Genomic DNA, 24370 nt, shown 5'->3' with positions numbered 1-24370 from the left:
GAACTGTGCTGGATCAGGGCCATGGCCCACCTCACCCAGATGCCTGTGGGAAACCAGGGAGCAGAGCATGAGCCCAAGAGCCCTTTCCTCTCCCGTGGGGTCCAGCAATGGGTCTCAGAAGCATCGCTGCCTCCAACTGTCAAGGCAGAGGGTAGCCGTCATGGCTGGTAGCCAAGAGCCTTCCAGAGCCACCTTCTCCATGAATTTGCCTATGCCTTGTCCGCAGGGAGGACGAGGGGGAAGGACTGAAGTCACAGGAACTGGAAGCACGGCCTTCATGATCAAGAGGAGTGGGGCAGAGGTCAAGTGGAATCTTCCCCCATCTGTGCAAGTCACAGAATGGTAGAGTTGGGAGGGACCCCCAGGGTCATCCAGTCTAATAATAATAATAATAGTTTATTTATACCCCGCCCCAGCCACTCTGGGCGGCTTCCAACAGAATATTAAAATACGAAACCTATTAAACATTAAAAGCTTCCCTAAACAGGGCTGCTTTCAGATGTCTTCTAAAAGTGTGGTAGTTGTTTCTCTCTTTGACATCTGGTGGGAGGGAGTTCCACAGGGTGGGCACTCTGCCTGGTTCCCTGTAACTTGACTTCTTGCAGTGAGGGAACTGCCAGAAGGCCCTCGGCGCTGGACCTCAGTGTCCAGGCAGAACGATGGAGGTGGAGACGCTCCTTCTGATATACTAGGCTGAGGCCGTTTAGGGCTTTCAAGGGCAGCACCAACACTTTGAATTGTGTTCGGAAATGTACTAGGAGCCAATGTAGGTCTTTCAGGACCGGTGTTATATGGTCTCGGCGGCCGCTCCCAGCCACCAGTCTAGCTGCCACATTCTGGATTAGTTGTAGTTTCCGGGTCACCTTCAAAGGTAGCCCCACGTAGAGCGCATTGCAGTAGTCCAAGCGGGAGATAACCAGAGCATGCACCACTCTGGCGAGACAGCCTGTGGGCAGGTAGGGTCCCAGCCTGCATACCAGATGGAACTGGCAGACAGCTGCCCTGGACACAGAATCTCCCCCCATCTGTGCAGGTCATAGAATGGTAGAGTTGGAAGGGGCCCCAAAGGTCATCCAGTCCAGTCCCCTGCCATGCAGGAATCTCAGCTCAAGCATCCCTGACAGAGGGCCAGCCAACTTCTGCTTAAAGCCCTGACAACCTCCAAGGAAGGAGACCTTCTGAGGGAGTCCGTTCCACTGTCAAACAGCTCTTACTGCCAATAAAGTTCTTCCTGATCTTCAGTCAGAATCTCATTTCTTGTAACTTGAAGCCACTGTCTGCCCCCACATCACTCTGAGCCTCCCACCCTCAGCCTGGTGCCAGGGGATGCCCAGTGGGCACAAGGCTGCAGAGGTTGCAAGCTGGCCACACCCCCCCATGCCCCCTGGCAGAAACGCCAGCTGAGATGTGCACTCCCCAAAATAAAAAAAAAAAAACTAGCTCCTGCCTCTGTGTCAAATGTGCAGAATTCCTGGTTCATTGCGGGGCTTGGGACTGGAAATGGGGGGGGGGCAGAAGGGAAGGGAGAGGAAGTGACTCAGCACCAGCAGCTGTGGTTCCCAGGCCCCCAGCAGCAGCCAGCACAGGGTCCTAGTGCCTGACGGGCCCATCTGAGGGCACTTTTGGTGTGGTTTCACAACGCAAAGCAACAGCCCACAAGCCTGGCAGGACAGGCAGCGGGCAGCACCTGGTGCGCTGATGTTCCCAGCTCCACAAGGTTGCTACTTGTGTAAAAGGAAAAGGGGCAGAGCACAAGGCCTGGCCCCAATCCCAACCGCAGGTGGCAAAGCAGCCTCCAGCCTCAGCGCTCCTCCACTGAGCCAGAATGGCTTCTCCCCAGCCCTGGAACCAGAGATCTGCTGAGCTGAAACTAGCAGGGGCTTCTCCCACCCCAGCCCCATTTAGAGCCCCAGGGGGTGGGGTCCTAGGGGTGAGGTGCCCCCTATGTTGCAAATCAAGGCCTGCATGAGTGATGAAAGAAAATATTTCTTTATGCTACAGGGGCTGCGAGAACACTAATTGCCAAAAAAAAAGAGATAATACCGACAAAAAAAGAATGGCAAGATATATTATTGGATTATATGGAATTGGCTAGAATGACTGATGTATTTAGGGGTCAGCCCAAACAAAAATTTAAAAAAGATTGCGGTAAATATAGAGATTACCTTAAAAAGCAGTGCCCACAAATTAATACTTGGATTTGTTTCGATTAACTTCTGCAAATAAATTATGGTGTAAAAGCTAAAAATGGAAAGAAAAGGGGGTAAAAATGAAAAAAGAAAGAAACAGAGTGATGAGGTTCTGTGGAACTTCTGCCTTCAGAGGCAATCTACCTTCTGGCCAGCAGCAGCTGAGACCATCACCAGAAGAGAGCCAAGGAGGAAACAATGTCCAATTTTGGGTGAAGGTGCAAGGCAAGAAGACTCCAGGGCAGGCGTCCCCAAACTCGGCCCTCCAGATGTTTTGGAACTACAACTCTAGCAGGACCAGTGGACAGGGATGATGGGAATTGTAGTCTCAAAACATCTGGAGGGCCAAGTTTGAGGAAGCCTGAATTCTCGGAGGCAGCAGGCGGAATCCCAGAACTAGGTTCTGCAAGATCACACCCTCCAGAACTTGCTTGCAGGAAGAAATGGCCAGAGAGCCCCCTGGGTTGTTTTGCCAGCCCCTGGGTCCCAGGCTGCTCTCTACCAGCCCCAAGGCAGAACACACACCGAGTGGCTCTTGGCTCTGATCTTGAATACTTCAGAACCCGCACAGATTGCAACAGAAGTGGCAATCTGAAGCAGGCAGCTCAGAAGTATCAGCTCCTTCTGGCGTCTTTCCTGGAGGAAAGGAAAGGAACGTGGCTGGATCCTGCCTGTGTTGCAGTGAAGGCCGCTCAGTCACGCCTCTTGGAAGGGACAAGAAGCCCTATAGGGCCCTCCTCCCTAGAAGGGTCCAGAGAAATCCCTCTCTGTCCACTCTCAGAGAACCTAAGGAGAGCCTGCAGGATCAGGCCAAGGCCCATCTAGTCCTGTTCTCACAGTAGCCAACCAGATGCCCCAGTGGGAGACTCTCAAGCAGGAATCGAACACAGAGCAGCACCCTCCCCTCCTGCGTTTTTAAGTCGTATTTCAATCCGTTTGTTTTATATTTGGTGTTAGCCACTCTGAGCCCGGTATTGGCTGTGGAGGGCGGGGTATAAATAAAAATTATTATTATTATTATTATTATTATTATTATTATTATTATTATTAGACTCTCAAGCAGGACTCGAACACAAGGGCAGCACTCTCCCCGCCTGTTTCTTCCAGCAACTGGGGTTTGGAAGCACTGCTGCCTCCCAGAACATGGGGCCCATTGTGTAACGCGACCCACAGAAAAAGGAAGGCAGAGTCTGCACCGGGAGCAAATCCTGGGGGGTTCCTGAAAATCCCTGCTTTCATTTTATTCTTTCTCTAGTCAGTTTCTAGTCCTTAAGATGACAGAGCAGACAGCTTTAAAATGTGTGGGAAGTTGTAACTCTTGAAATCCCAGAAACTGGAGGAGGAGGAGGAGGAGGGAGCTGGCCAAGGTCCCCTGGGGTCTGGCGAGATGGACATGAGACGCCTCCTTGCAAGGCCTGTGCTGACTCGCTCTCCACGCTTCTCAGGCCAGCGGGGGGGGGGGGCAGTTTCTTTTCTTTCAAACTGGGGACTGAAACTGGCGACTTCTGCAAGCCAAGCCAAGCCTGGGATGAGGCTCCAGCGTGTCTCCTTCTCCCTAGCCAGGATTAGCAGAAGCAGAATTTTGCAAGCAGTAAGAAAAAAGTGCAGAATAAATTATGCCTCCCCCTCAGAACTCATTTGGGGATTTTATTGAATAAAGGTGAAAGGAATGCCTAATGAACACGGTGAGAGACAAGGCGGCTGCATTTGCAGGATCTAGAAAACGGCACAGGATTTGATGGGTTACTTTGAGCCTAAGAACCGCCCTGCTTGGATCAGGCTGAAGGGAGCACCCCCGGATCAGCACCCTCTTTTTACAGGGGCCAAGCAGACGCCTCTTCTGGAAGCCCACAAGGGAGCAGGACCTGAGGGCAATGCAGGCTCTCCTGCCCTGCGCTGGCCAGCAACTGTCACTCAGGAGCACCACCTCCTCCAGCTGTGCAGGCCCAGCAGAACCATCCCAGTCAAGAGCAGGGCCATTTTTCTAGAAAAAGAGGTGCCAGAACTCACCTTGAACTCTTACAATGGCAATGGTGCCCACCTGAGCAGTGCCAGAACTGAGTTCCCGTGGGTTCTGGCTAAAAAAAAGCCCCAGTCAGGAGCCACTGAGAGCCTCCATGAATTTCTCCAATCCTCTTTTAAAACCACCCTGAGTTTGTGTCCATCACTACATCTTGTGGTTGGGAGTTCCACAGTCTAACTATGCACTGCATGCAGAGCTTACTTTCTGCTTCACTACATGGCCCCATTGGGTTCCAATGTTATTCAAGAGAGGAAGAGAAGCTTCTCCCTATCTGCTTTCTCCACAGCTTGCCTAATTTTAATACACCCCCATTCTTTATTCACCGTTTTTCTAAACAAAAAAAGGCCCAAATGTCGTCAGCTTTCCTCCTAGGCGAGTTGCTCCAGCCCTTTGGTCAACTTGGCTGCCCTGGTCTGAGCCTCTTCTAGCTCTGTGGGCTCCCCTTTGAGGCACTGGCAGGCAGAACTGCCCATGGCACTCCAAGCTGTGCCACAGATCTGCATAAAGGGATCTTGATTCTGTGCAGCGCAGCAGAGCTCCCACTGAGCCCTCACCCCCCCCCCGCAACACCCCCCTTGTTCCTGGGCCAGGCGCCCTCCTCCCTGCCCCAAGCAGGCAGAGGAAGGTGCAGGGGGCCCCCAGAGGTCTGGGCCCCCTGCATGGCCACTTGGCTGAGGCAGGGCAGAGCTGCCTGACTCCATCTCTCTGCTTGCAGCAATCCGGGGGGGGGGGAGCTATTTACAATTTGGAGGAACTCTACAACCCATGCTCTGTCCTTGCCCACCCCCGTGTGAGTCTGAACCAGCAGGAACATAAAGGGGGTCCCCCTAGGCAGAGCACCCTGGCCTTCGTACCATGCAGCGCTACAGGAACGCCTGCCAGGCCACTTGCCAGAATCAGCCACAGCAGCAATTCCAGCCGCACTGCAGCCTTGCAGGGCCATAAATCCTGGAGCACCAGCAGCAAGGAGGATGAGTCTGGACGGCCAGCCAGCCAGCCAGCCAGCCAGCCCTTCAGGATCTCCCAGTCTTGCGCTTGGGGGCCTGGCTCTCTCGCTAGTATCTCCATGTTCCTGCATTGCGCCTCACCCCACGCACTGCCCCTTCCACACCAGCTCCAAACAGGGCCAGTGACAGGCAGGAGCTACACTGGCCCCACTGGCAGGCACAGGTGGCTGCTGCTCCTGCTCCAGCAGGTGCTCCCCCCCCCCCCGGCTAGAAGGAGCAAGGCAGGGCTGGGCGTGACTCACAGGAGCCCCAGCTGAGTGCAGCAGACAGCCAGGATTGGAAGAAGGCCCTCACACAAATCTATGGCGGGACCACATTTGGAATATAGTGTGTGCGGTATTTGGTTGCCTCGCCTCAAAAGGGATATTTCAGAGTGGGAAAAGGTTCAGAAAAGGGTCACTGAAACACTTGGGAGGGGGAGCGATGGAGCAACTCTCCTCCGAAGAAAAGCTGCAGGATTGGGGACTTTTTAGCTTAGAAAAAAGGCAAGTCAGAGGCAGCAAGAGAGAGGTTTATAAGAGCATGCATGACCTGTAGGAAAATAAGAGACACATTTGTCGCCTTCTCCCACATAACACCAATTAAGTCCTTCTTCACACAGCGCCGTTAACCTGTGGAACTCCCTCCCACAGGGATGGCCACCAACCTGGATGGCTTTCAAAGAGGATTGGATAAATTCATGGAGGATTGGGGGGGGCTATCAGTGGCTATTAGCCAGGATGGCTGTGTTTGCCTTCACTGCTGAAAACCCACAGGAAGGGAGAGGGCTCTTGGGCTGGAAGTCTGCCTCTGGACTCCCACAGGCAACTGTTTGGACTTCTGCTGCAGCAAGTTCTGGGAAGGCAGAGCAAAGCGGAGGATGCTAAGCTGCCGCCCGCCCCCCCCATGTTCCCCACCCACAGGAAAGCATACCTGGCTTATTTATTAGATGTTCAGACCACCTTTTATCCCATAGAATCCCAGGGCAGTGTTCAAAAAGCAAAGGACTTTGCTGGCCCAAAACTGGAAATCACAAGAAGTTCCCACCATTGCAGATTGGCAGACAAAAATGACGGACTATGCGGAGCTAGCCAAACTGACCGGCAGGATTCAGGATCAGGACGATCAGAGATTCCAGGAAAATTGGAGTAAATTTATTGTATACTTAAAGGATAACTGTAAAAACTTAAAAGACACTAGCAGGATTGAAGTAATTCCTACAATGTAGATAAGATAGATAAAATGTAAAAAGTTAAAACACGCAACTGGATTTGATATAAGGGATACCAACTGAAGGGAAGGAGGGAAGTTGCAAACTCGGCAAAGCAAAAAAGTTTATATGTTGATTAATGTATTGTAAGAATGAACATGTAAAGAAAATGATACAAATTTACGGGGGCGGGGGACAAAAAGCAAAGTCAAACCAGACCACATAAGTAGCTGGCATCTGTCTGTCTGTCTCGGGAGACAAAGGGAGAGTGTGCCTTGGGGTGAATTCCACCGTTGGCAAGTTCAGCGCCTGCTTCTGCACTGTGCAAAAACTAATTAAAACCAGGACACCCCACCAGAAGAAGTAAATAGTAGCAGACATGTTGTTTTTAAAATGCCCAGATCTAGGCTGACGAGTCTTCCACAACCATCTGCATGAAACAATCCAAGTTTTGACACTCTGGCCTTTGGGAGCCCAGCCCCCCCCCCCCAATGCTGGGCTCTGGAAATATTACTGAGGGCCTCCCCAGACCCTCCCAAACTCTCACTTGTAGGAACTGCCTTGCATGCAAAGAAACAGGTGACGCAGCTCTGGTTACTCCTGCAAAGGGAGGGGTGTGGCAATTGCGGGGAGGGGTTGTGGAAGCATTTCTCAAGAGGCAGCAGACACTCAGCAATTCCCCCCCACACCTCAAAAGTCAGTTCTGCAGCTACCAGCAGCGCCCCTTTGAACCACTCAGTGCAATGGCCCACGTTGGTCAAAACAGCTGCCCTACTTGAATCTTGGAACAACCACACATAACAGGGGCAGACCTAGGCTGGCATCAGCCACAAGTCGCTGCCAGATGGGTGGGGGCATGGCAAGGAAGAGACACCTCCCAGGTGGAGAAGAGCCTGGTGGGGGCTGAACTTTGCCTGCCACTTTCCAGTCACGCTTCCTGCACTGCAGGGGGTTGGAGTAGATGTCCACAGGATCACTTTCAATTCTGCAAGTGTAGGATTCCACCTGGTGGGAGGAACATGTGCAGACAGCTGTTGTCTCATCGCTACAGAGCCACAACGCAATGCCACACACGCTTCTGCCTTGCACAAGATCGGGAGGCAGCGGGGCTTCTCCATCTAGTCCCACCTGGAAATGTGCCCCCCCCCAGCAATCGCAGTGGGGACAGCAGCCAGCGGCTGAAGCAAGCCACACTCAGCTCTCCAGGGGGCTAAGAGAGCCTGGGCTGCCAAGATGGTTTGGGGGGAAGCCAGAGCCATGCAGGGGCCCCTCCCTCTCCAAGCAGCCCCTGGTTAAGCCCCTGGTTCAGCTGCAGAGACCGGGACCAGGCAGCAGAGGCCCAGCCGTCTCTCACAAAGGCACCCATCCCTGGCTGGCAAGTGGCAGGTGCCAAAGCCAGAGTGGGCAAGAGCAGCCTTTGCCCACCTGGTACCTCCCTGAGTCTTTGGACCACAAATGCCACCAGCTGGGCAGCAGTGCCAGGCCAAGGGGACCCAGGGGCTGCTCCCCCCTCAGCATCACCCAGGAGGTCATAGAACTTTAGGACTGTAGTGGTGGAAGGAGCCCCCCCTCGCCCCCAGGGTCATCCATTCCCTGACAGGTGGCTGTCTAACCTCTGCTTGGAAACCTCAAAGGAGGGGAGTCCACCCCTTTCTGAAGGAGAAGGTTCCACTTTCAAACAGCCCTCACAGTCAGAAAGTTCTTCCTTAATGTTCCTACTCTGCCATCCTGACTGCTGCGAGGATTAAAAAAAACAGGGAAAGGAAAGAGGGAAAGTGCAATGGAACAAATAAACTGCAGATTTTTGGGGTTCCCAATTGAGCCCCCAATTCCCAGCCCTGAGAGCTGAATTGGGCACAGCCCTGCCCACCTGCTGTCAGTCAGGAAAAGGGGAGGGCAGCTGAGAAGCATGGAGGCAGCTCCATGGGACTCGGGAGGGGGGCAGGGTACCCCCACTCCCTGCCCATCATTCCTGAGCGAAATCAAGGAGGACTTTGGCAACAAGGGCAGCCTATGGGGGGGGGGTTGCAGAGGAAGGTGGGCCAGAGTAAAGGGAGGAGGGGCCCCAGGAAGCTTCTAAATAGCTCCCAGGTCCCTCTCCCACCAGAAGCAGGCAATTATTTCCCTTTGAGAGGGGACACACTCCTCCCCCCCCCGAAACTGCTGCCCAGCAGCCTGCCCAGGGGACCCACTGCCCACCCCCAGCCCAGCATTCACATGTTCTGCAATCAGAAAATGTCTGGAAATTGGTGGAGGGGGGCAATGCCAAAGACTAACAGAGAAAAGCTGCTCTCAGGGGTAATAAATAAATCAGCGCGTGCAGAGTGCCTTTGTCTAAGTGGCCACAACCAGCCTGAGCTGAAAGGGGAGGGGTTCGGGTCAAAGGGCAACGGCATCCCACCTCCCCAAAGTGGGAGCGAATGTGAAGAGATGTGCCTTAGGAACTGAGCAGATCATCTTCAGATCAAAAGGGTTCCTGCTTTCTCAGCTCTCAGGGGGCCAAAAATGTGCCCTGGCTAGTTTGAAGCCCTCAAGGCGTTGTCCTTGGCCCAGGAAGGCAGAGGGGGGGGCTCTCCTCCCCAGCTCCCCTCAGTCACTGGCAGAACCCAGGAGGGGGAGGCAAAGGAAGCGACCCCAGGCAAAGTCCGCCCATTGCTCCATCTGGCTCAGGATTGTGCCCACTGACTGGCACCAGCTTTCGAAGATTTCAGATTTTGTGCATAAAACTTTCAAGGAGAGAAGGGGGCGAGGGGGGCACTCAGAGTGAGCCCCCCATCCTTGGCCCACACAGCCCAGCACCTGCTCTCCAAAGGGCAAGCCTGGTCCGCTTTTCCCATCTCCTGTCAATGCTCAGCACCTTGTGGTATGTGGGGCCCCTTCCTCAGGACTCTGCCCCACACCCTGCCAACTTCTGCCCCCCACACAGAGCAGTCGCAGACCCCAAAGCCTCGCCCCTTAATCGACAGCAGCTGCAGAGGGAGGGAGCAACCAAACCCCCAGCTCAGCTTCTCCTCGGAGGGATAGAAGTTGGAGCGACCCGGACAGTTGCAGCTTCTGCTTCCAATATGGTCCATTTTTATTCCCTTTTCGCTTCACCAAAACCAAAACCTTCCCCCAAACAGAAGCGAGCCTGCCCCGCTGTTCTAAAGAGCAACGCGCTTCTCGCGTTTCCTCCGATTTCAAAGGACAGGAAGGCGGAATATCGACACGTTAATTGATTTGCCAAATTGGCCCCGCGGCCTCCAAGCCCGCCCTGCCCACCAGCGCGCGGGGGATTTCTCTGCCAAGGGAGAGCATTCATGGAGCCCCGACGGGAAAGGGCAGCAGGGCGGCGGCGGCGGCGACGGCGGGGGCTGAGCCGGGGCTGGGCCAGGACCCTTCCTCTCCAGCAGCGCCCCGGGGTCTCGCCTGCCTGCCTGCCTGCCTGCCTGCCTGCCTGGCCGGCTCCCCTTCGTGGGCCAAGCGCCCAGAGACGGCGCGGCCTCGCTCCCCGGCGCCCGGGGCTCCGCAAACTTATGCCCTATTAAGGGAAGGCGGCGGCGGCGGCGGCGGCGGCGGCGGTGCGCGGCGCCCATCGGGCACCGGGAGCTCCCTGGGCCGCCCGCCCGCCCGCGCCACGTGGGGCGCACCGCCCGCCGCCCGCCCGCCTACCTTTGTACTTCTCGCGCACGTCCTCGTAGGCTTGGATGAAGTCCTTCTCCTCGGGGTTGGGGGGCAGCAGGCTGAGGTTGAAGGTGGCCATGGCGCGGGGCGGACTGGCCGGCGAGGGGGCGCGCCCGGCCTGCCTGCCCGCCTGCCTGCCTGCCTCTCCGGGGGCGGGGAAGCGCGACGGGGAGGGAGGCGGCTCGGCCGGGGAGCCAAGCCCTGCAAGGACATTCCAGCTGCCGGCCGGGCCCGACCCTTTAAAGGCACCGCCGCCCGCGCCGCCCAACCCCGGCCGGGGCGGAGGAGCGACGGGGCGGGCCGGCCGACGGACAGCGGAGCACCTGCCACCTCGGGGCCAGGCCTGGCAAGCGAGGGCCGTTGGGCCGGCCCGCGAGGTGGCGGCTGGTGCCGGGGACCCCGCGGTCCCCTTCGGAAGGAGGCGAGGCAGGGCCACTTCCAGACTCCTCGGAAGAGCCCAGCCCTCGAGGGACGAGGCCACGGGGAGATCCCAGCTAGCCCGCTCTCCTGGCCTCCCGGGGCCCACGGCGGTCTCTTCCGGGCCTGAGCGCAACTGCAGCTGCTCTCCCCACCCGCAGCTCCCAACATCTGGCCCTCAGGCGGGGAAGAGAGGCGGTAGCCATTGTGGCTAGTGGCCTGCAATAGCCTGGTCCTCCAGGAATTTGCCCCGTTCCCTTTTAAAGTCTCACCCATGCCACCTCTAGTGGGGGAGAGCTCCATAGGGCGCAGGGTCAGGCCAAAAGGGCCCATCTGGTCCAGCATCTTCTTCTCACAGTGGTGGTAAATCAGGACCAGAGAGCAAGGGCCCGCTCCACCTCCTCTCTGTGGACACAGAACAGACCCCTCCTGGCTACATCCACAGCCCTCCGTCTCCTCCATGAATTTGTCTAAGCCTCTTTCTAAGCCATCCAGGTGGGTGGCCTCTCCATCACTGCCTCCAGAGGTGGGGGTGGCCATGCCTTGTTTGTTTCTTCCTTCTGTGACTGGTATGGGGAGGGTCTGTGCTGGGGGACCCTGGAACCCCAAGAAGGGGACCCAGACCTAAAGACTCTCTGGTTGGCTGCTGAGGGATTTCCAGGGCAAGAGTCCCCCTCTTGTGGATTTCTCCTCCATGTTCCCCCCCCCCCAAGTCGTTCTGCCTGAGCCTCTGGCCCAGCCATCTTCTCTTGGTAGCAGGAGTGTAACTGGAGCGGGTGGGTGGGTGGGTGGGCAGGCGGGCTCCCCCTCCCACAAAGCCTAGCAGAATAGACAGAGAAAGAGAGACGGGGCCATGTGTCGTTTTATTGCGCCAACCCGCCTGCTCCACCCCCTGCAAGCTATGAGGCCAACAAGTATTTATAAAGCACCCGCTCTGACTCCAACAGGTTCCAGGGATTTTTCCAGCAGAGGAGTTCTTTCTCTCTCAACACCCCCCCCCCAACTCCGCAATGGCCAATTATCCCTCGACTTCCCGCAGCTGGCACATGTGCCCCACCACTGATGTCAGCGGCAACAAAATAGCCCCATGGCTGCACCAAAAGTCCTGGGAAGAGTCCACAGGTGGGGTGGGGGGAGAGAGTGAGAACCCCAGTGGGATTATTTGTGCTGCAGAACTCAGAGTGCCCCAGCCTGGCCCAAGTATGCGCTATGAAGTCAATGTGCCCTCTTGGGAATGACAATCGCCTTGTGTTCCTAAGCCTGCCGGACAGAGCATGGTGGCACCAGAAAGGACAGCCAGGCAGCCAGGGGTTTGGGGCAAAGCAGGGGGCACAATTCAGCTGGGGAGGGGGCCACCCAGGGCATTAATTCAGGCAGGAATTGGAGGACCAGCTGGCATAGGCAGGGCTGCCCACCCACTCATCCCGCTCCCCACCTGGGCTTGGGTTTGGGGGTCCTCCTCTGCACCCAGTTTGCCAAGGTCTTCAGTATGATGGGGAGAGAAGAAAGGTCAAAGGTCGGGCTGGCTCCTGCAGGTGTTGAGAGCCAGCCTGAACCCCCTGCTCCAGCCCCAGAAGTCATGCTCAGACTTCTGGCGTTGGCCCCCTGGCGGTGTGCCAGGAGCTCCCATGACTCAGCCCTGGGGCAGAAGGGAGTGGTGTCAGGTGGACTCTGGGCAGGCTGTGGCCATGCCAGGCTGATCACTGGCCTTTGACAGAAGCAGGCGTGCCAGAAATCAGCCAGGGAACTCCCCACCTGGGTTACCCAATGCAGCGCCACAGAGGGCATCTGGAGGGGCCAAGAGGGAGCCTCTGCCACTGGTCTGGCCAGCTGCTGGTGGCCTGAAGGCAGCCAGGAAATGGGTTGCTCAGGGAAGACCCCATAAAAGCTCCTTGCCAGCCGCCAACTGCTCGGCTCAGCTGCTCCGGCTGCGAAGAAGCAAAGGCACCTGGCTGGCCCTTTGGAAGCAGCCCCAGCAAGAACTGAAAGAAGCACCTCTGGGCTGGGGGGAACCCAAAGGCCATCCAGCCCCTCCCCACTCCCCCATTCCCAAGACAGAAGATTCAGAAGAGATCAGAGGAAGGACTTCTGCATTCAGGCAGAGTTGAACTGTGGAACTCCCTTCCACAGGAGGCCACCAGCCTAGAGGGAGGTATACAACTTCATGGCAGAGGGGGCTGGGGAGGGCTCTGCTCTGCCCCCACAGCTGGGGGCAACAATGTTTCTGGATACCAGATACTGGAAACCACAGGAAGGTTTTCCGCAGGTCTCTGGACGGCCACTGTGAGAACAGGAGGCTGAGCTAGTTGGCCATTGGCCTGATCCTGCAGGCACTTGTAATGTTCACATGATCCTTTTTACGCACAAGAACTGGCCTGGGGTGCCAGCGCCTTAATGCAGGATGGCGGGGAGAAGAAGAAGAAGAAGAAGAAGAAGAAGAAGAAGAAGAAGAAGAAGAAGAAGAAGAAGAAGAAGAAGAAGAAGAAGTTATTATTTATACGCCGCTGCCCATGTGGCTGGGCTTCCCCAGCCACTCTGGGCGGCTTCCAACAAAATATTAAAATACCGTAATACATCAAACATTAAAAGCTTTCCTAAACACGGCTGCCTTCAGATGTCTTCTAAAAGTCTGGTAGTTATTTTTCTTTTTGACATCTGGTGGGAGGGCGTTCCACAGGGTGGGCGCCACCACCGAGAAGGCCCTCTGCTTGGTTCCCTGTAACTTGGCTTCTTGCAGGGAGGGAACCACCAGAAGGCCCTCAGCGCTGGACCTCAGTGTCTGGGCTATACGATGGGGGTGGAGACACTCCTTCAGGTCTATTGGATCGAGGCCGTTTAGGGCTTTCAAGGTCAGCACCAACACTTTGAATTGTGCTCGGAAATGTACTGGGAGCCAATGCAGATCTCTCAGGACCGGTGTTATGTGGTCTCGGTGGCTGCTCCCAGTCACCAGTCTAGCTGCCACATTCTGGATTAGTTGTAGTTTCCGGGTCACCTTCAAAGGTAGCCCCACATAGAGCGCATTGCAGTAGTCCAAGCGGCAGATAACTACAGCATGCACCACTCTGGAGAGACAGTCCGTGGGCAAGGAGGGTCTCATCCTGTGTACCAGGTGGAGCTGGTAGACAGCTGCCCTGGACACAGAATTGACCTGTGCCTCCACGGACAGCTGTGAGTCCAAAATGATTCCCAGGCTGTGCACCTGGTCCTTCAGGGGCACAGTTACCCCATTCAGGACCAGGGAGTCCCCCACACCCGCCATAGCGGTAATTCAGGGCGCACCCTCTTTCTTACAAGCTAGGCTCAGAGTGTTGGGGGTCACCATCAGTGGTCCCTCCTAACCAGCAAAGGGACACACACACACACACACGCAGCACCCCAGAGGCCTCTGCCCAGATGACTCATGCTAGTAAGCCAGGCCGCCTGCCAGATTCCTTTCCCAAGCATCATCGCTTCCCAGATCTTCCCAGTGTCCCTTGTGGGTTTGGGTTAACCCCGTGGGAGCTGAGCTGCATCCCACACATCCAACCATCACGAGAACGACAACTTAGCTCAGAGAAAAACCTAGTCATGACTAAGGCAAAGGAGAGTCCACAGTCTCCCAGGAGAGACTGTTCCACTGTCCAACCGCTCGTGTGTTGACTCTTAGGTTTGCAGGAAGTGCACCGGTTTGCAGGAAGCGCACCCTAAGGGCAGAATTGGACCACGACATTTCCCTGGACCTCGGTAGGGAGAAGCTGCATGTGGCAGAATTACACACACGCACATGCACACACACACACACCCCTCCCCCAAGGAAAGAGGCTCAAAAGTGCTTAATTGTGCCTGGATCGCTGCCCTCTAGTTTTCATGCCCCCAGCTTGGGATGAGAAGAAAAGAAAAGAAAAGGGAGCTCTCTTTGGTTGCCAGGATACCTCCCTCCATGGGAAGAGCAGCTGCCTTCTGGGAGCTGAGGGGCCTCCTGACATCCGGTGGGATTCCTAGAGCGAGGGGCAAACATTTCAGCCACAAGGTCACAAACTCTGTTTTGCCAGGCTAGCCAGGCTCCCTGCTGGGAAGAGGAGGAGAGCAGGGACTTGGGTCCACTTCCACGCTGGCTGGGCCTGGCAGGAAACTCTGGACTCCACAGGCCAGCGATCAAAGGGCTCCTAGGTATGAATAATGACCCCCACCTGCATTCCAGAGCAGGGATCGCCTCTGAACCTTGGGCAGGAGGAGGGGAGGAGACGCAAACTTGCCAGACAAGAGGGCTTTGCTGGCAGTGATCTAGGGGTCAAGCAGATTCCTCTCCCAGGAGGGGAATCCCACAACCCTTCCAGCTCCTCTTGGAATCACAGAATTATTGAGTTGGAAGGAACGCCGGGGGTCATCTAGCCCAACCCCCAGCAATACAAGAACCAGAGTTCAAGTGTCCCTGACAGGGGCTTGCTCGATTTGACCCTTAAACACCTGGTGCCAAGACAAAATAAAAAAATTCCTTCCAGTAGCACCTTAAAGACCAACTAAGTTAGTTGGTCTTTAAGGTGCTACTGGAAGGAATTTTTTTATTTTGTCTTGACTATGGCAGACCAACACGGCTACCTATCTATAGCTGGAACACCTGGTGCCTTTTGCCTCTTTGGGGCACACCTCTTCCTGGTGACAAGTCTCCTGGCAGACATGGCAGCATTTCACAATACAGCCAGGGGTTGCACCTGGGCGAGCAAAAGTCCCTTCATTTCCCTGAAGACAGGGCTGGGCCTTTCAGGGCTCCTCCTTCACACACACACACACACACACACACACACACACACACACACACCCAGGGATGGCTGGAGGGAGGAAACTGGCTCTCTTACTGGTAATCAGCCTCTACCCAGAGTGCAAGAGCAGCCTTCCAGGCTGGCCCCCAGCCTCTGCCCAAGATTGCTTAAGGCAGGTGAGTGACCTGCGTGGTGGGGGGGAGGGAGGGAGGGCAAAGTGTCTGTCCAGGGAGGGTGATGTCATCTCCCCAGGTGGGTGCTATTTGCCAAACCTCTGCACACCAAATAAATAAGCATTTCGGAGAGAGAAACCCACTAAACAAGCCCAGTCAAGAGGGAGGCCACACCTGTGTGCAGGGCGAAGGGTTAAGCCGCCACTGCCCTGGGATTGTAGCTACCCAAAATAAAGACAAGTGAGGCTTCTGAGTCCTCCGCAAACCCCCCTCAGGCTGGAGGGAAGCAAAGCAGGAGGTTTGAAGAAGAAGAAATTGAAGAAGAAATTCCGACGAAAGAAGAATGGCAGACGAAATTAATGGACTATGCAGAATTGGACAAAATGACGGGAAGGATTCGAAACCTGCAGGACCAGAGATTTACACAAGATTGGAAGAAGTATATGAATTATTTGAAGAGCAACTGTAATCAACAAATTATGCCAGTAGGACTACGAGAAATTTTGTAAGGAGAAATATACGAGGTGTTACAAAGTAGAAAAAGATAGAGATATTGGTTATGTGTTTGAAATGTACCGTATTTTTCACCCTATAGGACGCACTTTTTCCCCTCCAAAAATGAAGGGGAAATGTGTGTGCGTCCTATGGGGCGGATGCAGGCTTTCGCTGAAGCCTGGAGAGCCCCACCGCCAGCCCCACAAGCTCGGGGGACAGCGGGGAGGCGGAAGGCCGCCATCCCGCTGTCCCCCGACTTTGTTAGAAGGCTGGCGGGGGGGGGGAGAAGCCTGCTCCTCCCCATCGCCAGCCCCACAAACTCGGGGAACAGCGGGGAGGCACAGCGCGCCATCCCGCTGTCTCCCGACCTGGTTTGGAGGCTGGCAGAGGCTGGCCCCCTCCCCCAGTCCCACAAGCTCCTAGAGCGATGCCAAAGCTGAACGCAGCTTCGGCATGGCTCTGAGTCCCGTTCTGGGGGCAGGGAAACCGCTCCTGGGGGGGGAGGGAAATAATTTTTCTCCTTTATTTCCCCCCCCCCCCCGCCCAAAAAAAAAACTAGGTGCGTCCTATGGGCCAGTGCATCTTATAGGGCGAAAAATATGGTAATAGGGAAAATAAGAAATGCATACTAAGAGATTAGATTGGAAAATTTTCAGACAGGACTCATGGAAGTCAAAAAAAATTTGAATAAGATGTAAAAGTATGTTTAATTATTGTTGAAAATGGTACGTTAAAAAACTAATAAAAATTTATATTTAAAAAAAAGGTAGCAAAGCAGGAGGACCACAGAATGGCAGAGTTGGAAGGGATCCTGATCTAGTCCTAGTCAATCTAGTCATTTGAGAGCCAGTGTGGTGTGGTGGTTAAGAGCGGTAGTCTCGTAATCTGGGGAACCGGGTTCGAGTCTCCGCTCCTCCACATGCAGCTGCTGGGTGACCTTGGGCCAGTCACACTTCTCTGAAGTCTCTCAGCCCCACTCACCCCACAGAGTGTTTGTTGTGGGGAGGAAGGGAAAGGAGAATGTTAGCCGCTTTGAGACTCCTTACAGGGAGTGATAAAGCGGGATATCAAATCCAAACTCTTCTTCTTCTTCCAGCTGAAAAATCCCTGTCAGATGGCCACCCAACCTCTGCCCTGAAACCTCCAAGGACGGAGAGCCCGCTGCTTTCCCAGGGTTTCCGCTCCATTGCTGAGAAGCTCTCATTCGCCAGGAGCAGAGAGAGAGTCACGCCCAGCTTCCTCCCTTGAGCTGACCCAGGGCGGTTTCAGAGGCTCCCCTGGGACTCAGGTGTTTCTCAAAACTGGGGGGGATCACAGCATGTCCCTTGCAGAATAGAACGTATCTCCCAAGCTCCCCATGGCCTGCCAGAACTGCAAATTAAAAGTCAGAAGATACCTTGGATAAGCTAATAATAATAATAATAATAATAATAATAATAATAATAATTTATTTATACCCCACCCTCCCCAGCCAAGACTGGGCTCAGGGCGGCTAACACCAAATATCAAAACAATGGATTGAAATACAGCTTAAAAAACAAGATTAAAATACAACATAAAAACATTAAAATGCAGCCTCATTTCAGTGGAAACTCAAATCAAAAACTTTTTTTGGGATGAAAACGTCAAGTATTCACCAAGCCTAACTATCCAGACTGGTCCTACGTGGGCCAGAAAAAAGCCAGGGAAGTCCCCAAATAGGAGTTCCAACACAGAAGGAAAAAGGAAAAAGGAAAAAGAAAGAAAGAGGGGGAGGGAATCAAATTGATTCCAAGCCAAAGATGAGGAAAATATACACATTTTTGTGCCCTCAAGGGGTGTCCAGTGACTTGAACACACACAAATGGGGAGTTCCCTTACAGTCAAACCCCAGCTGTCGAACATAATCCGTTACAGAAGCCCCTTCAGCTTCCAAAATGTACAATAACAGAGGCACCGGTTCCGATTTGCTGCAGGAGCTTCCTGCACTCAGCAGAAGCCAAGTCGGATGTTCGGCTTCTGAAAAACGGAACATTTACTTCAGGGTTTTCGGCCTTCGGGAGCTGAAACATTCCGAAACGGAGGCACTCGGGATCCGAGGTTTCACTGTACATAAAATATGAGGGTTGTTTAGTACTGCTGGGCCCTGAACCAGCACCAGGGGGAGGGGGGCTTCTCCCCGTCACCCACTGTGCCCTTCGGAGACGCACCTGCCTTTGCCACCTGATCCAAAGCGCCACCGAAATAGCTGGAGAATGAGGAGCCCTGCCAGGCATTGTGCAGGGGGCACGGCAGGCGGGGAGAAGACCCTCTCCGAGGACAACGGGTGCTGGGAAGCAAAGGGAGCCTTGCTTGGCCACTGCCCACCCCGCTTGTCTGCCTTGCCCCACTCCGTCTGAGACCACTGAGCAATGCTGCCCTCCTTTCTGGCAGCAGTTCAATGGATGCCGGAAACTGAACCCAGGACCTTCTGCAGGCAAAGCAGATGATCTCTGGCACCATCCCCAAAAAGATCGCCGATGGGAGTTTCTCACAGAGCCAGGTTCAAAGTCCTAATAATTTACAACGCCCTGAAGAACTTGGGTCCAGGGCACCTCGAGAATCGCCTGAACCCTTCTGATCCAGCTCAGTCACTGAAGGAAGCTCGTTTTACAACATCTGCCTCATCGACCCGGTCCTGTGGAACTCCCTGCCAATGGAGATTCAGCGGGCACCTTCTGTGCCAACATTTAAAAGCCTGCTGAAAACTTTACCCTTCCATCAGGCCCAAGCAGGCAGTTAATACATCCCTTCCACAATCGTCTACTGATGTTTGTTTTTAATTCTTTTGCTTTGAACTTGTTTCTAAGCTTTTTCTTATTTTACTGTGTGGCTTTATATTATTGTAAACCACTGTGATAGAAATGATACAGTGGGATGGAAATTTTTTTATATAAATAGAGAGTCGCTCCCCTTCCACTCCCCTGGCAGGTAGCCAGACCTCTTTCCCCATGAGCAAATGCCCACAGCCAGGAAAGGCTCCCATGTGCTGAGTGCGCATGCCAGAGAACTCCTCCAGAGAAGACCATCTCACCTGCAGGCCAGGAGAGGCTCCGCAGCCTCCATGCGCTGGCATCAAGGCAGCCAAAGCCGGGAACCTGAGACAGGTGAAGCCAAGGACACAGAGGGAGGGCCCAGAGAGGGCAGGACTGGGCAGGCGCTCCAGGCCCCTTCCTTCGCAGGGCTCTCTGCTCCCTCAGGCATCCCTGGCATGCCACCCAGGCCCAATTCCTTCAGCATTCAGAAGTGGCACCTGGGCAAAGCGCCAGAAGGGGCACAAAGACAGGCAGAGGAAATCAAATGCCCTCAAGCCTGTGGCTGGCGCCTGGAGGGCAGGGACACCCACAGAGAAGCTGCAGGGGAAAGGGGCGTCTCTATGGGATTCAGAGCTTAGCCTCAATGAAAAGAACTGCAGCCCCTGGTCTCCCTCAGAGCAAAAGCCAGTGAGATGCTGCCCACCAGAGAGAAGAACCAGGGAGATGGAAGGGAGAGGTGCCCCCCACCCCCCACAAGGCCAGGCCCCAGCCCTCAACCAGCCAGTGCAAGTCAGAGCACACCACAGGGCTGTAACTCAGCAGCAGAACACCTGGGTTCAGTCCTCCGCACCTCAGTACCTGACGGGCCACCTCTCCCCATAGAAACTGACCCTGCACATGTCCTTTGAGGCCCTTCTCTAGGTGCCCCCTGCCTGAGAGGTCCAGAGGGTAGCAACATGAGACCAGGCCTTTTCTGTGGTGGCTCCCCCCCATCTGTGGTTGGCTCTCCCCTGGGAGCCTCACCTGGTGCCATCATCACATGTCTTCAGGCGCCAGGCCAAAACATTCCTCTTTACCCCTCAGCCATTAAACAGTCTATGTGCAGTGGTGTCCAAACTTTTTTCAAAGAGGGCCAGATTTGATGAAGTGAAGGGCCGTGGGGGCCGGCCAAAGGGCCATCCAATGTTGTTGAGCTTCTCTTAGGATTCAAGTTGTTGAGAGTTTTTTAGGATTTTACCCCAGGAAATAAACTGCCACAGGAGCCGGAGGGCTGGATTAGGCCCCTAAAATAGACTTTGGACATGCCTGGTCTATGATGGTATTTGAAATGTGGGGGGACTGTTATCATGATTATTCTATTATTATGCTGTGTATTATTCTTTATTATTATGCTGTGCAAATTAAGTTCTTAGTGTTGTACACGGTCTGCCCTGGCCTGAGCAAGTGAGCCTGGCCGGGAGGTGGTGGACTCTCCTGCCTTGGAGGACGGGGCGGGGGGGGGTATAAATATTAGTAGTAGTAGTAGTAGTAGTAGTAGTAGTAGTAGTAGCGGTTGGGTGGCCATCTGTCATGGATCCTTTAGCTGAGACCCCTGCATTGTGGGGGGGGGGTTGGACTAGATGAGCCTTGGAGTCCCTCCCAACTGCCATTCTATGGTTCTGTGGTTCAAATCCCTACTCAGCCATGGAGCTCACGGGGTGACCTGGGGCCAGGAGCTGCTTCTCAGCCTAACCTACCTCACAGGGTTGTTGCAAGGATAAAAATACGGAGGGGAGAGCTATGCACATTCCCTTGAGAACCTTGGAGAAGATGGGATCACGGAATCATAGACAGAAATGCAAGAAGTAAATACAGTGGATGCTCGGGTTGCGAACGTGATCCGTGCGGGAGGCATGTTCGCAACCCACAGCGTCCACAACCCATAGCGCTGCATCTGCACACGAACAGGTTTCAATTCGGCACTTCTGTGCATGTGCAAAGCGCAATTTAGTACTTCTGCGCATGCACGAGCGCCGAAACCCAGAAGTAACCCGTTCTGATACTTCCGGGTTCTGGCGTGTCCTTAACCTGAAAACGCACAACCTGTAGCGTCTGTAACCCGAGGTATGAATGTAAATAAATGGGCTGTCCGTGGGTCCAATGCCAGGCCTTGAAGCCCTCCCTCCTGTGGGGCTGAGGGAGGTGCAGAGAAGCTGGACTGGACACTGCCCAGCCTGAGATCAGGGGAAGCACCCAGCCGGGAGCCTAAGGGAGGAAGAGAGGGGGAGACCGTGGCCCCCGCTCTCTGCCCAGGCGGCTCCTGAGTCTCTGCTTGGCTCCTCCGGGGGCTCCATTGCTGCCAATGGGCAAGGAGGAGCTTGGGGGCGAAGGGACCTGTATTGCAGGGCCCCCTGCTGGAGGCTGCTCTCACTGCAGGGCAGGACCAAGGCAAGGGGCATCGCTGCCCCCCCACACACACACACCGCCCCTCCCAGCAGGAGACTAGGCAAGAGGGGCCCAGGCCCCCATGGTCCCACCCGGCACAGGAGAGAAACAGTTACCCCACTAAGGACATAGAGAAACTGGTGGGTGAAATTGTCCCTTTCAGGCTCTCTCAGTTTCTGCCCTTCTGCTCTTCAGTTCTCCAGGCCAGTTTGCAAATTATTATTTTTTAAAGTCTCCATGAAAGTCCACCAGCATGTTCATGCAAATGTCTCTCCCAATATACAATGCAGTTTTCCCTAATAAGCACCTTTCTGCACACAAGGTTATGCACACTTTATCCCTGTACAGTTGTACCTTGGTTCTCGAACTTAAGCCGTTCCAGGAGTCGGTTCGACTCCCAAAACCATTCAAAAACCAAGACATAGCTTCCGATTGGCTGCAAGAGCTTCCTGCACACAATAGGAAGCTGAGTCGGACGTTCGGCTTCTGAAAAACGTTTGAAAATCAGAACACTTACTTCTGGGTTTTCGGTGTTCGGGAGTGTTACGGAAGGGGGGGGCATGTCTTCTTCACCTTCTTCGCTACAATATATTTGCTCAATTTCCCTTTCCTCCAGGCAATGTCAGGTGCCAGACTATGCATATTTGGGACCATTGTTTTCTCATCCCCAGGAAGTGTTTATCTGTGCATATCTCCAGCTCTGCATATTCCCCCCTCCCTCCTCCATATGTTAATCTGTGTAACCCAACCTGCCTTTAATATATTCATGATATCTGTGTAACCAAACCTCTCTTTAATGTATTCATGACGTGTTTTGCACTGTATTCTGGGACATGGAGGGAGTTTCAAAAACTCATGTCACCCCTTTCTCACTGTTCAATCTTGCCTTGAACCTGTTGCGCAATAAACTTGGATCTTCTGCTGTTTGCTCCTGTCTCCGGCTGAGCTCATTTCCTCCGCAGGGACCCACGGACTTAGTCCGATGAGCTGGGTGGCAGAGCAGCCTCGCACCCAGATTTTTGCCGTAACAGGGAGCCAAAACGTCCAAGTACCAAGGCGTTTGGGAACCAAGGTACGACTGTATATGCAGTTACTTGGCTGAGATACTGTCCTGCGAAATCAGGAGCATTTCAAAGGGCGCAGGGGTCCAGTCTAGTCCTTGCCTTGTTTGGAAAAGTGGGAATTAGGCTGGGCCAGGTATAGATTGGGGAATGGAGTCAGTTCATGTTTCCTTGGATTTCTCTCCCCCATCCTTACCTGAGGCCAAAGGGAGTGCAGGTGACTCTCAAGGTGGGGGAGGGGAGACCTTGAGCTGCTGGAACACAGGCAGAACCCAAGGCAGACCCAAGGAGAGTGACCCAGAGCGGGCCAACTTCATTTACAACAAAGTGGCAGTGCAGAAGGATTTTTTAAATCATATAGTTTGAAACTCATTATATAAGGTCTGGGACAGGTATCACAGGTTATTAGAGCCTAAGATACCCTGGTGGATAGCCCCAGTGGAGACAATATCGGTGAAATAGAAAAATATGCATACAAATTGGGTAACCTACCAGCAACTGATAAAAATAGAACAGGGCCAATAGGTTACCAGATTTTTTTCAATGAATCCAGGGACACTTTTCAACTTCAATAGATTTTGTATGGGGACTGATTTGTAAATCCAGGGACTGTCCCCGGGAAATGGGGATGTCTGGTAACCTTACAATACACATATGTGTAAACCTTTTTTCCTTTCTGTTATTTTGTAGAGATAAAAACCTCAATAAAAATTAATTTGTTAATTTTTTTTTTAAAAGGAGAGTGACCCAGAGGTGCTGAATGGAGCAGGATGACACCCCCCGCCCCCGCGCAGGCAGAGAGCCAAGCAGAGCAGCAGCAGAGGCCTCAGCGTCAAACAGAGCAAGCAAACAAGACGTGCCCACGCCCTGCTGGCTACGGCAGGTGGTGGCTGGGTGTGCCCCTCCCTCTGCCAACAGGAAAGGAGCTGTGGGGGCCATGAACCTGGACAGCACAAGGGTGGGGGGGGGTCTGGGGTCTGCAAGGTCTCTCATTCTCACACCAACAAGCCTCAGGGGGTGCTGTATTGTAGTTATCAGATGGGATTACCATGAGGAATTATAAAATATACATCAAGCCACTGTGTCCATGATGAATGCATTGTGTTGACTGGGTTTAATGTATTGACAATAATTTCTGATTAAATCCCATCAGCTTCTACATTTATGCCATATTTCCTCTACTGCCCATTTCTCTTGCTTGACAAGTCAGGCACCCAGCACCCAGGCAGGCATCCTGGGTCATCAGAGACAGTGGGCAGTTTCTTTGATGTAGCTTTTCTGATATGTTAATCTTAGGATGTTAATCTTAGGGCCAGGAAAGAGATCTCACCTGAAGGTGATAATGATCGCTGTCCTCCTGGCCACCCTCCTTATCATGTTTATTGCTTGTTTATCACCTTCCAGGGTTGCCAGACAGCACTCCTTTGTAGTTCTGTTCTTTATTTACCCCAGAAGTGCATGCTTAATTAGCTTTTGTAGTTTAGTGGGGTTTGTTGAAATGCTCAAAAGAAATCTGGTTCTTAAGAACACTCTGTAAAAGGTTCTTGTGAATAAAACGACCTGGAGGGTGGAGAGAGAGATTATTATAGGCACCCTTCCCAGAGTCTTGCTGGTTCAAGCCTCTGTGTATATTGTTATTAATCAGAATTCAGTCCTTCCTTTGTTTTGGGAATGCCTCACTGTGTAAAACCAGCAACTGGCTTTGCCAACGGCCAGGAAGAATGAAGGCCAAGGGGAGCTCTTTGCCCCCCCCCCTCCAACCAAAACGAAATCCCCTCACAGCACATCACAGAAATGGCCAAAAGGCTCTCAAGGCCAAAACCCAAGACCTCCAACCCACCCGACTGACCACCAGTCCTTGGACTGCCCCTGTGAGGCCAGCTGGAAGGAGTTTCAGGTTTGGGGAAAAGGGCTTTCTGTTTGCCCAAGGCTTGCAGCTTTTAGTTTTTCAGTTTTGCATTTGCTTCTGAGTTTCATTGTTTTCCATCTGCAAATCGTTTGGTTCTTTCTATCTTTGGCTTCTTTTAATATTGCTTTTGTTCTTCTTGTGAAATTGTTAAATTGGAAGCCTCCTGGTAGATTCATGAAACCAAAAAGCAAAACAGATTTTATTTTTTTTAAGCTGACTATAATAACTAGAGAGAGCAGGTGCCAGCCAGCTGTTTAGCAGGAAGGTGCCAATCAAAAGGAAATGGCCAGGATGCTCTGCAAAG

General features: G+C 53.6%; 1 protein-coding gene across 8 annotated transcripts in view; it reads right to left on the bottom strand.

Moving 5' to 3' along the window:
• Positions 1 to 24370, bottom strand: part of PLEC (plectin) — a 118157-nt gene that overhangs the window by 76211 nt on the left and 17576 nt on the right. For 2 of the 8 annotated variants that reach the window (XM_079984038.1, XM_079984040.1), the window contains exon 1: positions 10060 to 10212. The exons of the other annotated variants lie outside the window; for them this stretch is intronic. In XM_079984038.1, the coding sequence (XP_079840164.1) occupies positions 10060 to 10150 (91 nt within the window). In that variant the 5' untranslated portion in view covers positions 10151 to 10212. Of the gene's footprint in view, positions 1 to 10059; positions 10213 to 24370 lie in introns of those variants that run through there. 8 annotated transcript variants of the gene reach the window in all.

Source organism: Podarcis cretensis (assembly GCF_951804945.1).
Source record: "Podarcis cretensis genome assembly, chromosome: 7".
Lineage (NCBI taxonomy): Eukaryota > Metazoa > Chordata > Lepidosauria > Squamata > Lacertidae > Podarcis > Podarcis cretensis.
Note: the sequence above shows the minus strand (reverse complement) of the source record. Positions and strands in the feature narration are given on the sequence as shown.